The sequence below is a fragment of the Osmia bicornis genome, chromosome 11 (assembly GCF_907164935.1).
Source record: "Osmia bicornis bicornis chromosome 11, iOsmBic2.1, whole genome shotgun sequence".
Classification (NCBI taxonomy): domain Eukaryota; kingdom Metazoa; phylum Arthropoda; class Insecta; order Hymenoptera; family Megachilidae; genus Osmia; species Osmia bicornis.
The window spans coordinates 783,009-798,572 of record NC_060226.1 but is presented as its reverse complement, the minus strand read 5'-3'; the positions used below and the strand labels follow the sequence as shown (position 1 = coordinate 798,572).

Below are 15,564 nucleotides of genomic sequence, written 5' to 3'. Positions count from 1 at the left end.
TTCCCGTTTTCGAAAATTTCCTTATTTGGAACCAGATGCGTATGTACACCTGTCATAGTCAATCTTTTAGAATATTCGAGACGAACGCGAAGCAAAGGCGCGGTCTCTCAGAACCACGTAACGTCCGTCCTCATCACTCTTTTTACTCTAATTTTTGGGTATAAAAACGATGACGACGAAGAAGGCACTTAGGGTTTAGTTAAAGTCTAGAAAGGGTTCAGTACGCGTCAGTACGGTTTGCTTACGGAAAATCTCTGCAACGAGAAAAACTCTGCAAGATCGGGTATTTAAGTCCCCTTCGAGGTACATTTAACCGTACAGTACGTTGTCTGTAAATAAAATTTAGTATATCTTAGGATGTGACGTGACGGGGTAATGTCAATGACTGTAACACACAATAATAAATAATAACATTTATTACTAACTTTAATAATAAGATTATAATTGATGGTGTGCGAAGTGCTCGTGGCAACTGTTCGGAACGTTCTACTGTTTTTCCGTGAAAATAAAAAGGTCGTCCCAGGAAAAATGAGGAAGAGGAAAAAATAACTTTCTTCTAGCTTTAAGGACTAGAAAAGAAAACGTCCCTTCATTAACCTTAGTCGTTAGCCGACTTTCCATTTGAACCAAGGTTCTCGAGTTCGGTCAAACACAATATGTATACAACCTCTAGGAAAAATACAAAACCCCGAAAAACGTTCTTCCAGGCCGACGCGACAGTCCACCACAATATAACTGAGAAATATTAAGAATAAATTAAATATCAATTTGTAGCACGCTAACCAATTTGAAGGTACCCGATCTCGATACAGAGGGTCGTGTTAGCTAAGGAAGTCGTAAAACACGATTTCTTCATGGTCCGCCGTCGGGTGTAAGAAGGACATAATTCTGACGAACGGGCATAGAAGTTTTACCTCATGAAGTTAACGGCACGTTATCACCATGAATGCCGATAAACTGGCCCCAGCTAGCAGGCACGACACACAGAGGTGGGGCGCGCTTTCGAATATATTCAAGGGTGCCTCCAGCTTGTGCTACCGACGAACTCCGGCTCCCCCCCCCCCCCCCCCCCACGAGTCATCGTAAAAAAAACAAAAAAAAAAACGAACGGGCAGAGTAGAAGGCATCGAATGACCCTGTACACCCGGTACACCGCACAGCAGAACTCCGCTGAACCTCTCATGCAAAAGTTCGGCAACCTACACCTATCGCGAAGAGCACTAATGGACAACACAGATTCTTCGCACGGTACACCGCGCCGGTACCGCTTAGGAGCGAGTTTACTTTTATTTTGTAAAAAGCACCTCAGCCCACGACCCAATGACCGGACCTGTACCACGATCACGCAACGTTTCGGCTTAGCACGTTCTGTATTTTTTAAAGTCACGTGTCTACGTGAAGAGACAACAAAGCTCGCTATAAATTCGAATTTTCTCGCATATACTTTTATACGCAAGTGATGGGAGGTCACAGATCTATATAAGTACTGTTTACATATACACTTAGTCATTTTCCTCGGGGATGCTCATGAGAGAGCAAGAACTTAAAGCCTCGTACTGACCTGTGCATTCGTGCACCGAAAACGTTCGTTCGGGCAAAAATGCTCAAGTGAGTACGGCCCGTTAATGTGTTCACGAAGGCCCAGAGCACGAACGAACGCTTTTCGACGGTTGTAGCCTCGTACTCACTAGAGCATTCGTGCGCCGAAAACGGCCCGTTATGTGTTCGCGAAGGTCCTGGGCACGAACGAACACTTTCCGACGGCTGTCAGTCCATCAAAGGATATTCGTGCGAACAATTTTAATGTACCGGTTACAAATTTCCAAGTACCGTTAGTCCACCGCTGTCGAATTTACCCCTCGCAAAAACTCAGTTTATGATATGACCTGATGAACCGTCATAAACTGATTTTCGAAATCCGGAACAATTTTGATATTAATTGTTTGGATACTTTAAACAGATACTGAAGACTCGTATATGAATCTCCCGTTGTTAAAAAACGTAGCGTTATCGCTAAGCGTTCTTTCACCGTCACAGCTTTTCTAAATCTGGTGTCGTTTTTTTGTATTTTAGGGCCGATAGCATTTATTAAAAATTCAAAATCTTCCGTCGACATCCGCACAAAATTTTTAAAATGTCCACTAGCTTCTATCTGTAAATCTCTAACTAGTTTTTCACCACTAGAGGTTGCTCTATTTTTATACATCTGACTAATCCACCATCGTTTATCTTCATTTTTTCTCCTTCTTTTTCTTTTAATTATTGTGTTCATAATAATATCATATATGCTGCACTGGCGATCGTGATATCTGTTCCTGTCGACATTCTGACTTCGACTGGTTCACGGTAGAAAGAACCTTTCTACATAGAACCCAGATACAAAGGTTTACGGTACCCCAGGTAGAAAGGTTTGCGCGAACAGCCGGAGAAATTTTACGTTCGTTCGCCGAGAGCATTCATTTGGGCAAAATACACAAGTCAGTACGAGGCTTAAGACATCGCCAATTTCCGCATGGAAACCTGATTTGATTGCGAGTGTACTTTTTAGTTGCATTTGTATCACTTTAAACCACAGTATTTAATATATTCTAATATACTCTAATAATTAATAGAAAATTCTAATTAGCATTGATTAGCAATTAATAATTTTTCACGGTAATATTTAATGTGTTGAAAATCACTAAATTTTAGTATCTACGATTATTCAGTAATAACCCAAAAAATTTGGTCTACTTGCTGGATCAAGTTAGAAATTCGATAAAGAAAAAGAAGTGAAGAAAAAGAATAATAAAGAAAGCAAAAGCATGGTGCAATAAATATGTCCCACGGAAACAGTTCGAAGTAAAGGAAGGAAGGAAGGAAGGAAGGAAGAAAGGAAGGAAGGAAGGAAGGAAGGAAGAAAGGAAGGAAGGAAGGAAGGAAGGAAGAAAGAAAGAAAGAAAGAAAGAGAGAAGATTTCGTTGGCGATATTCTTATGGCAGAACAATTATTTCGCTCGGACTCTCACAAACAAAGAGCCAGCCGACGTTTTTCGCGGACGGTCGGCGCAATTCCGCGAGTAAATTCCAAACTTTCGAAGGAAACATTCTGCTTTCACCTGCTCGTTCCACCGTTGCATTTTCTCCTCTCTATTTCCCTCTCTGTCTAGAGTTCTCGTTCTCTTTTCCGTGGAACCGGCGTTCCGCTAGAAGAAACTGGAAAGCTCGAGCGACGAGGCAACAAACGTGGGAAACAAGCGTTCATGCTTCTGATTTCTGACAGAATGGTTCAACAAAATCGGCTCTAAGTTGGCTTAAAGGGTTCGTCAACACGTTCACCTATTTTCTAGCTCGCTTTCCTTCTTTCCTTGTTGTTTTATTTTTCAACACCGTTCTTTTTTTGTCTTTCGTTGATTATCCACGACAAAAGTATATTCTTTTTTATAGTAAAGTGCTTTCTTTATAAACTAAAATTGAACAACAATAATATATAATAACTGTAACCCTCGGTTGTCGAACCATGGGGAAAACCCCGATTTTAATTTAGTTTTGTAATTTATATTATTTTCATTATCTAAATTTTATACTGTTCCCTTAAAAATAATTTTTCCAATATATAAAACTCTTTCTCTTAAAAATGATATATGTATTTAACTTTAAGTTAAAGTTAATACATAAATTAACTTTAAGTTAATATCCTTGTATACGTTTTGTAAGTTTGGGTCACAATTGATCCAAGCTCCGGTTTCCAAGGATTAATTGTGCTATATTTTTTCAAATTTTATTTTTTATCAATAAATCTTTTTTTAATATGAAAAGAATTTGAAAATAATATTCGGTTAATTACAATTCAATTAGCATCCATACGAGAGTTGAAAAATATCCTAATAATTAATTGGGACATATAATTATATTTAACACAATATTTAATGAAACTATTATGAAGGTCAGATTCAGTATTATACGTTATTTTATAAAAGAACGAATTAATTGTTCCTTTTAGAAACATATTCTGCTAATTGATAATTGATTAACATATTTTAATCAAATTGATTAAGCAAAGCTCTCGCCTATTATTAATTATACGATTTAACGAATAAGTGAAATATTGAAATCGTAATATCTTTGTATCAAAAGAGTTTCATCTCATATTAAACAATCCCCTAACCGGTAGAAAGATAAAAAAGAAATTTCTGCACGTTTCACAATCCCTCTGATGAGAGAAAAGTTTCAATTTTGCAATACTCTGCCAGAATATATGCCTCCTAAATTTTTTACGAACCTGCATTTAATACGCGATAAATTTCATATTACCCCACTGAATCTCATTTTTCTCGTTTTCTTTGTAGCACCTGTACATGGTTTAATATTATTTTATTACGTGAATAATATGAAACAGAAAATTGCCAGTAAAAGATACATTGTTCTAAAAGATTTTAAATCTTTTTGGAACCACACGATTGTAAATTTATTCGAATTTTCTTTTCATATTCTTCATCGAAAATTAAAACATGCTTGTTCTCATAATTACTATTTTTTACCAAAAGTGACGTAATTCGTTGGCAAACGATGCCGAGCATTAATAGCACAAAAATTTCCCTAGTCATCCGAACAGCGTCTCGCTTCGCTCGATTATTTCCAAATCATTAACCAAAAATCGCAGGACGCGAAATTAACGAGGCAACGCGAGAAAAATCTCAAAGAAAAACTCATCCAGTGCAACGAATTTTTTGCTTGTGTAAAACTAGCCATCCTGTTTTGTCGGACATTTACTTTCTGAGATATTTTTAAAGAACTGTGAAAAGTAAACGACAACTGATTAAAATTCATTTACGATACAATATTATGTGCTATTATTTTCTTATTAATAAAATATGAGACCTTAGGTCGAGTCCTAATGTCAAACATGACCATATTCAAATAATACAAAATTTATTTAGTTTTAATTCAACTGCAATTTTCTCTATTAATTATAAGACAGTGTGTAATTTGATAAAGGTTGCTATTGTATACATTCAAAATTTAAAAAAATTGGAATAAAGTAGAAGCTTACGCAGAAAGTTTTGAGAATTCACCAACATAATAAATAACTTCACAATACAGTAAAGATTCGATGAAAGCGAAAAAGATCTGTCCGATGAAAGCGAAGAACTTATTCCCACCGGTGCGGTGGAGGACGTATACCCCTTGAGATGCCGTGAAGTTCGCTCGCCTAGTAGTGTACATAATATGATCTGGGATCGGATATATCAGTTAGATAATACATACTAATGCAACGACTGAACTTTGTTATTTTTAATTTTTTTTTCTTACATAACTTTTACCAGGATATTTGTGACATTTTTCTGATTAAAATGATTTATTTACATACTGGTTAAATTGACAATAATTAGTTTCGGACATGGGGAAGGGTAGCGAATGAAAAAGAAAAAAATGCTGCGACCGTTGACAATCGGCAGGCTCTCTTTCACTGGTTGTCCCTTTCTACGTTCGAAACGGTTGACAAACTTCTAATGATGTTGGAACTGTATGATGTAGGCGAAAGTTTGATCCCGAGCATTTTACTTTCATCGAATATTTATTGTATAGGATTAATTTGAGGATACGTATGAATATTATTGTACTTGAATACTAGAAATACTAAATCCATCTCCAAAAACAAGAATTATGATTCTGAAGAAGGGTCACACTCTGACTGAGTGAAAATATCCAGAAACACATCCGGGTGGTAGGGATTGTCCGGACGGTGACAGGTTACGCTGGTAGCGACTCATTTCGATCTCATCCCTCAGACACCCCTGGGGTATAATCCGTTTGAATTACAGCCGTCAACACGGACCACCTCTCGCCACGACACGCTTTTACGATCCCCCACCCCCTGTCGAGAGATCGAGCACCTGTTAAAGGTTCGAGCCGCTTTGGGATCATTTAGAATTCTTCTTTCGCCCATTTACACAACCGGTGCATTCGTTAATTTATCTTAACTATCTGGACCCATTGCGTTGCTTCTATGTATATGTAATTTACCATAGGTTGGGCAGCTTCGTTCATTCATTCATTCGTTCATTCTAGTTATAGAACAATTGTTATCGAGGTAATTGATTTATTCTTAGTGACAACTTGTCGCTATTTCCGTTGTTTGTCTTATCGGAAATTTTCTGTAAATGATGGATTCTGTAAACGTTTGAATCTTTTTTACATATTCCCAGGCTTGTTTTTAATTGCTCTTTATTACATAAGAACGTTTAATAGGCATCGAACAACCCAGGTGCCCTAATTATCTCAGCAATGTAGCTATTGACTTTGCTGCATTACATGCAACTGAAAACTTGATTATCAGTTAATAAGTTATCATGCTCGGAAGCTAATAATCCAGGGTGCCTGCCTCTATTTTGTCTGCCGGATGAAGACGCGATAATTACATCGGATATTGTGAAACTCCTTTCCTCTATCCTCTACACTAGATCCATAGGGATATTTTAAAATTGTTTCCTTAAATATCGTTGCTAAATTTTTCAGTTAATGATCTTAACAAATATAGGATAAAAAAGGAATAAGAATGAAGAATGGGAGTGTGCACAATGATCAAACCGTTCCATCATAGAAACGACGAATCTGTTGATCCATTGCACGATGCTCGGATAAGCTTTTATTATTTATCGTCACTTCAAAGTTGGTGGCCGGTTTAGCCGGCTTTTACGATTACCTTTAATGGTGGCCAGCATAGAACTTTCCTTTCCGAAACGACTGCTTTCCTTCACCTCTTTATGCGGTGCACTTAGCAGCATCGAACAACCTCGTTTTCATGGGAAATCGATGGAAAACGTATTAGGGCATAGAATAAATGGACCTTGCCTACGCTGGACCCTACCTTAGGTATCAGCGACTACTACCTAACCGTGTTCACGATATGTACACTCAAAGAAATTTGATGTCTGTTTCAGCTTGGTGAAACACTGAACCCGGAGCTGCAAATCATAACAAGCGTGTTCAACAAAGTTATTTATCGTGGTGAGTACTGATTCTGATTCCTATGAATTATCTGTAGAATATGGTAGGTATTGTATTGATGCATCGAGGACATGCCGGTAGTTCTGCTTGGAAATGAATTCGGTTTCAATCAAGTCTCCTGGCTAGTTTGCTCTTGTTTGCTTTTATATTAAATTACATATATAGTTTTACAGCTTGAAATGTTAAGTCTGAAACTTGAAATTTAAGTTGTTACGTGGCCGAAGGGTAGGCAGGACGTGTGGCTAGCGGAGGCTTTGGGGCGAGAGGTCGCGTAACTTATATTATTTAATGTCAATACAACCCGAACGGTTAGATTGTATTGTTGTGGGAACTGTCACTAGGTTCACTGGGTTTGAAGAAAGATGCTAATGTGGGGTTGATACAGCAATGTATTTTACAATTTTATCTATTACAATTGTTCTTGTCGCGAATATAGGTGTGTAATGTGTATATTACCTATCTCCGTAGTATGCTCGGGGTTGACGCACTGGCAATGCGGGATGTCGTGTGTGGTTAATTGGAAATGCCAAATAGAAACACTGACTCGATTCGCGGATTCTATAGAGCCTCGTACTGACTTGTGCATTTTGCCCAAACGAATGCTCTCGGCGAACGAACGTGAAATTTCTCCGGCTGTTCGCGCAAACCTTTCTACCTGGGGTACCGTAAACCTTTGTATCTGGGTTCTATGTAGAAAGGTTCTTTCTACCGTGAACCAGTCGAAGTCAGAATGTCGACAGGAACAGACGTCTCGATCGCCAGTGCAGTATATATGATATTATTATGAACACAATAATTAAAAGAAAAAGAAGGAGAAAAAATGAAGATAAACGATGGTGGATTAGTCAGATGTATAAAAATAGAGCAACCTCTAGTGGTGAAAAACTAGTTAGAGATTTATAGGTAGAAGCTAGTGGACATTTTAAAAATTTTGTGCGGATGTCATCGGAAGATTTTGAATTTTTAATAAATGCTATCGGCCCTAAAATACAAAAAAACGACACCAGATTTAGAAAAGCTGTGACGGTAAAAGAACGCTTAGCGATAACGCTACGTTTTTTAGCAACGGGAGATTCATATACGAGTCTTCAGTACATATCTGTTTAAAGTATCCAAACAATTAATATCAAAAATTGATCCAGATTTCGAAAATCAGTTTATGACGGTTCATCAGGTCATATCATAAACTGAGTTTTTGCGAGGGGTAAATTCGACAGCGGTCGACTAACGGTTCTTGGAAATTTGTAACCGGCACAGTAAAATTGTTCGCACGAATATCCTTTGATGGACTGACAGCCGTCGGAAAGTGTTCTTTCGTGCCCAGGGCCTTCGCGAACACATAACGGGCCGTTTTCGGCGCACGAATTCTCTAGTGAGTACGAGGCTACAGCCGTCGAAAAGGGTTAGTTCGTGCTCTGGGCCTTCGTGAACACATTAACGGGCCGTACTCACTTGAGAATTGTTGCCCGAACGAACGTTTTTGATGCACGAATGCTCAGGTCAGTACGAGGCTTAGGGTTAAACTTTGCTCGAAGAGGACTCGAACCCGATCTCACTAAACATCAACCAGCTCACGTTTGTACACGAAGTTCTCGACACAAGATGACTTTTGGTACTGACCGAAGAGCGTTGGTACGAACGGGTTTATACATATACTAATGAGAAAGGGTGATCTGGTTATTATTCATGTTACGTGCGGCGCGCGCGCGTATGATTGTGACGCTACTGTGTGGAAGTGTCAGCTGATGTATGAGTGTAGAGTATGAATTGTGGTAGTGTGTTAGTCGAGCAATGCAACTATCGATAACGTAACGCGCGTGTGACGCCGTAAAGCCGGAAAAGTTTTACTAAATATTTGTGAGTTCGGAGATACGCTAGTCCCATACGGGCCCTTTCATCAGATCGCTGATACATATAATAGGATTTATGAAGGAGGCTATAAAAGATAATGTTAAAGAAAATTAGCTTTGATTAAAATGAATCAAAATGGTATATTATAAAATAAAAATGTTAAAATATAATGGAATACATATAATATTAAAAGGTATAAAATATATAAAATATTGGAACGTGAAGAGTATATAAAATATTGAAATATAATAATAGGTATAAAATGTTAAAATATAATGAAATATAATAATGCGATTAAATATAAGAGAATGCAGATTTAGCTCATGAACAACTTAGATTTGAGACACACAATTATTGGCCGGAAATGGACAGATACATGTGATGAAATACAATTCAGAATTAGGAATTTCCAATTGAAGAAGACTCTTACAATCAAAATTGACTACGTCAATTTTGACTACTGGAGATTCCTCGGTAAAATATTCATAAAATGACCAGAAGAGTAATAGAAACGACTCACCGGATTATATGGAAAAACTCCTATTGCTGCTATTTCCCTGTTGACTGGTTTCTGGAGGAAGGAGAGTAGAGCACACACCCTGAACTGTTGCACCGATACACAATTTTAACGCGTGAACTATTGCGAAGTCTATTAAACTAAAACTACGTAATTGTATATATTTATTAAGAAATAGAATCAAACTGAAAAATTAGAATAATGAATAAAATAATAATTAAAATAAAAGAAAAATAAAATGGATACACGAAGATAGAGTCTTTTGCCCTATTTGCTACTTTCAAACAACTTAGAACAAAACTCGTCTCTGAACCACTTCGCGGACCCGCCGACACGCTGCTCGCGATTGTACGTCGAAGAGTGTCGCAATCTGTACCTCTCGGAGAAGACCAGAGTGGGCCTCGTCCGAAATTGTTTACATTGCGTTGTTGTGCTCCTAACGAATTAGGCGGCGGTGTCGATGCGTAAGGAGGCGGGATTCGCTTATCGGTGGTGCAGCAGGGATATGTGCATTCCTCTCTCTGTTTTAATCTTTCTCTTTCTAATTCGCGTATATTCCTTTACTCTTCCTGTCATACTAAAGATTTCGATATTCATTAAAATATAATAAACTTTACAAAATTGTTTTGATCTTAACGTCATAGGAAGGAAACATGTTTTTCAAAATTAATACAGATTACTGAATTTGAACGAATGCTAAATAAATTCGCAACTTGGACTGACCGGCGTGGAGGAAATACAATATTACAGTGTTTAGTAAATTAGTAGAAAATTCGGATTATTATAATGTATGTATAAGGAATTTCGATCATCTTCGCGGAGCCGATAAGGAACGTTCTAGAGTGGTCAGGATTATCGGACCACACGAATGATGTTTCGGGTTTACATCCGGCGATACTCAGAACCAAAGACGACACGTGATTTTGAGCCGCGGGACTACGCTGATTTCGAGGAAGGAATTTGTTACGCTAACAATCGGAATTATGTCTGGAAAAGATAGACTATCTTGAAATATCAAAGATCGTTTTTGCGTTCAATCAGGGGAGGTCCAGAATGTAAAACAATTCATCGATGTTCATGGTTTCCGTTTGTACCTCTAACCAAGGTCAAGGGTACGATGGATCAAGATGACGGGGGTAGACCCATCCAAAAGAGGACAGAAGGGGGGGGGCACAAGGTGAATGTGTAAAAATTTCTGTCCGGAACGTAACATTCAGATGATCGGCTTGGGCCCATCTGTTTTGGTGACAGTTTAGAGTGATTGCATCTGTTGTGCGATTACAGTGGACCCATTACTTTCCCTAAACATTTGGTCCTGTTATCGCTGGGACTGCTATTTATTTCAAGAGCAAGTGGCCTGTTTGCCTGAGAGTTTTCCTTTCCAGATGTTAAAGGTTTATTTGAAAGGAGGCATGTTTGATAAAAATGGTCTGCCTACGTGACAAAGTCGTGAAATGTTGCAGTAACGTTTGAAAAATTGTTAATATTATATTTTATACTGGAACTTCTTGTTAAATTTCTGTATGTATGTATGTCGATTGGATATGTTAAATTATTTAAATTGAAAATTTCAGATATTAGACTTAAAAGCTGAACTTAAGCTGTGAAATATTAATTAGTGTTGATTACTAAAAAGCTTTTAAATTTTCTTGGAAACTGAGAATATTTTACGTTACAACCCTCTAACTTTAAAATATTTAGATTTGAAACTTGCGATATTAGACCTGAAACTTGAAACTTGAATTTTGAAATGTGAATTTCTTAAGGCCTTTGAAATTTTCTTAAATGAAGCACAAGTATTGATAATAAATTTCTGAATGGTAGCAGAAGTTCGTGTACTTTGCGATCGATGATTCATTGTAATTTCCCGTTAAATGCGATCCATGCCGCCATTGTACACTATCAATACACATTTACGCATTAGTACTGCTTCAGAATATCCAGTTACGTTATAGGCTTTCAACACGATACACCGAGCTCCGTTAACGTCTGCTTTTGCACATGGAATATTAATAGTTTCGTTCACGTCGCGTTCTCTGATTACGATTTATCTTCTGTTGTTTCGTCTCGTCTCGTCCTGTGAAGAACGCATCGTTCAATAATTTCACCAAGTTATCACGCGATTAATAATTTCACGGCACATTAACGTGAAACAAATTACTCTTTTGATTTATGATCTAAACAGAGGTGATAATATCATTCATCAGTTGCAATCAGTCAATCTATAAAAATCATCAATAGATTTAATAGAATTGAAATTTAAATTCAATTAATAAATTTCATCATCATCTATCTTTTTTCGCAGCTGAAAATTCAATTATCCGAACCGACTCGAGGTTTAGGGATCTGAACCCGACTCGAGACCCGAAACTTAATTTGAAAGACGACATTTACATTCGAGGAATGATTTTTTAAACCTATCTTAAATTTGTATCCTTGAAAGTGTTCTTATATCATGTTGTGTGTAACATAATCGGATGTCTCGAATTGATATTTGGGTCTCGAAACGACGGCTACCCAAACAAATTTATGTGCTGTACTCTGTCTTTCTCTGACAAGAAGTCCCATGAAAATAATGCGACATGATTGGTCGTGCTCACTTTAGTTCACGAGTACTTTCAGCCGTAACGTATTATTGGTTGGAACAGTCACGTGTTACTATGTACAATAGGTACGTATAAAACTACAGGGCCAGTCAAGGTATGTGCAGTATCCCCTCATCTTACCCTTATGCCGGTCACGCAAGACTTACGTACATATTGTGAGCGGGGGACAGGACCAACTTTCAAAACTCGAAAACAGTTCACCAACCGAAACTCGCACGTCATTATTAATAATATGATACTTTTCAAATTTTTCTAAAAATCAAAATTCGTCTTAAGTTTATTATACCTAAAGTTCTTCATACCATAAATCATCGCACATACGTTAAACACGCCAAATGCCTTCGATTCTCGAAAAATTCTAAAAATCCTAGGGCACAACTTATCCGTATATGTAGTTTATCAGTTGGTTAAAAGACGGGTGCAATTCATCGTCGCGCGTCCGTGGTTGAAAGACGCGGTCGCAATTAGTGGACCATCAAAAGGTCTTCCGTGGAAGCACGCGCGGAAGAGTTAGGAGGTTGAAAACCCGAGTTTTCGTTTGCAAAAGCGAGATACAAACACACACAGATACACACAGTAGATGCCAACAGATGTTGGGTAAGAGTAAGTGAGATGGTACACGATGAATACGTGGGTTCACGCACCAAATACCGTGCGGGCCGCTTCAGCGAGCCGCGCTGGAAAGTTGGCCGCAGTCTGTGTCGCTGGGATAACCCCGGATAATAAATAAAATGGTGCCAGAAAAGGGAGTGTGCCGACGCTGCAGGCTACACGAACTATGGATAGGAATGGGTAGAGGGGTGGCACACGATTCGAAAGGGGTGAAAAGTCGACGGAAAGGAGAAAAAGAAGACGAGGGTGGAGAAAAGGGGCAGGGAGAATGACTCTCTTAAGGTAACGAGTCACTTCTCCGTGGCGGATATCCGTGCCAGCTTTCTCGAAAGGGTAAGTTTATTTCGTCGCGAGACTCGATATTGTCGGGCATTTCGCGAAAAGGAACGAACCTGAAGGGATGAATACGATTGAGCATTTAACCTACAGGGTGTTGCCAGACTGTGACTGACTGAATGAATTGTGGCCACGTTTTGCGCAAATGATGAAAAGGAATGCGCATTGAACCAGGTGGGGGGAGGGCGGGAGGGGGGGGGTTAAAGCCTGGGTTGCTTTTTCCATTTTGATTTTTGGTTTGAGTGAATTTTTATGTAGGGAAAATGTGTAGATTGGAGTTACATTTTAGGAATTTAGTATCTACCTTTGTAATAGCGCTTTCGAACGATATAGATTTTATTAAAAAATGAATTTTTGAAAATTATTGCTATTTGAAGTTCCGTTAATTTTATGAAAAAAAAACAATTCCTCTTTAGAAAAAATTCAATGAAAACCCTCTAAAGACTCGCTGCACCCTTGTATAAACCTTGTTTATCAATTAAATTGAGAGTAACAGCTACCAATCACTTCGTTCGATGTTCTGTTCTCTATTAAAACTGATAAAAAACGCGCATGAGCTAGGATAAAGCACAAAAGCAAGAAAGAGAAACAGAAATCATAACACAAGTAACTTTCTTCGACAATAAACGTGAGGAATTTCCAAGTGGAAACGTATGAAAGGGATCGCTAAACGCGTTGAAGGAATTCAACGAAGCGTGTCGATACTTGCCGGAGGACCTTTCGTAGGTGTCCTCGGTGTCCTGGCGTTAAACGATTCGCCATGGAATGGCTTTTTACGAGGACATGGCGTATCGACACGACCCGGGGGCTCGATTTACAAGGGACAACGATGTTGTTCGACCGGTGGTGTCTGGCTAGCGAGCATAAATTCGCCTACGCTTGTCTGTGTATTTTAATCAATACCCTGTTGACACTGCGCGACCACGGCACATAAATCATGAGACAATAGCGCTGGACCGACAGGGGGTGGATCTAAGTATTCCATTGTACGTGCACGGGTGCCGATGTACGCTCGTACGGCACTGCTGACAACAATGGGACCTGATCCTGGCTGCTGGAAAAGTTTCCAAGTAGGTATTTAATGCGAAATTTAGCAAGATTGTTTTGTTGTATTGCAGCCTGGTGGATTTTTGAAAGTAATTTCTGTTATTTCCGTTTCTGAATTTTTGCTATGTTGAAATATTCAAATTGTTCGACTTATTAAAATATTTCAATATTTGAATATCTCAAATTTGAACGCTTCCTATTGTTCAAATACTCCGATATTTAATATTTGCAATTGAAGCGTTTCGAAAATTAAAATTATCAAATATTCCAAATTCGAACTCTTTAAATTATTCGAATACGAATATTTTCGAATCATCAAAATTATTGCAATATTACATTCGAATATTTCAAATTCGAATGCTTGAAAAATTCAAATTATCCAGATTATCCGAATATTCGATTTATTTGGTTATTATTATCCGGAAAAATTGAACATTGAAATCAAAACAAGTACAAAGAATAAAAAGAAACATTCACATAGCAGAAGAAAGTCGATAGCGAATCAGAAAGCATACTATCTCTTTGACTACATTTTCGAGAAAAGAACGAAGATACATGTCGGGTTGTCTTTCATTGTAAACGGTCCCCGTAGAGTATATGGGAACGATAAAATATGGGGGAAAGAGACGAAATAAGACAAGCCAGCGGCCGGTGAATATGAATATAACGTGTGTCTATGCGCGCATTTTCCAAAGGAAAATGAAAAATGCGACGCATTACTTGCCAACGCTCCGAGCAAATATAAAATTTTTTATGGCTTCTTGCTGCGTTCGGTCTGTCGTGCCACGGTGAATCTGCTCTTCGGTGTAATGTAAGTATTTATATTAACTCTGTGATATACGAAACAGGCGCTCCGCGAGGAAAGGGAAAGAGGGAAAAGTGACGGAAAAGTTTTTGCCGTTAATATTTCCCTATGACTATTTGAAGGATCGAAGGAAATGAGTTCCCGTGGAAATGATGGAAACACGATGCTGATGTAAATCAAAGAATCGTTCGTTGAAATATGACATTTTTAAAAACGACTCGTTATCTCTTTAATCAATGTAACATAATAAGGGTATACGGCATACGGGTACCCGAAAATTCGAGTAGGGATGATCGGGTTGAGAATTATTTTCAGATTCGAGCGGGATTCCGAAAGTTCTGTTTATATCCTACACATAAATTGAAACTTAACTATAACTTTAATTTTTGTAACAAATTTTTGAAGTAAGTCTGAAAAATCATTCCTTGAATATAAATGTAGACTTCTGAATTGAGTTTCGTGTCTTGAGTTGGGCTCGGGTCCCGCAATGAGTTTTCAGTTATTAGTAGTTTGTCATTAGCAATAATTGTTTTATGGGAAATTTATGTTATTAGGAATGTTGCAATTTCAATTCCAAGTAAAAGGAAAAATGGTATCTAAATAATTAAATTCTTCACTGATTGTTTGAATTTCAATCATCATTAACCTCACGTCACTCAGTTGACAATTGATAGCAAACGGTTCCAATTTTATCCGATTTTTTTTCCAAGCACCGAGTAAACCGTGCATTGCACGCGTAAATCGCGTTCGAATAACAGGGACAAACCTTGGAAACAATACGGAAACACGTAGCAGCGGAAA

General features: G+C 38.1%; 1 protein-coding gene across 3 annotated transcripts in view; it reads left to right on the top strand.

Annotated features, from left to right (window-relative positions):
- Positions 1-15,564, top strand: part of LOC114878174 (carbonic anhydrase-related protein 10) — a 248,034-nt gene that overhangs the window by 215,674 nt on the left and 16,796 nt on the right. For all 3 annotated transcript variants that reach the window (XM_029191668.2, XM_029191669.2, XM_029191670.2), the window contains exon 6: positions 6,923-6,989. In XM_029191668.2, coding sequence (XP_029047501.1) covers positions 6,923-6,989 — 67 coding nt within the window. The remainder of the gene's footprint in view (positions 1-6,922; positions 6,990-15,564) is intronic.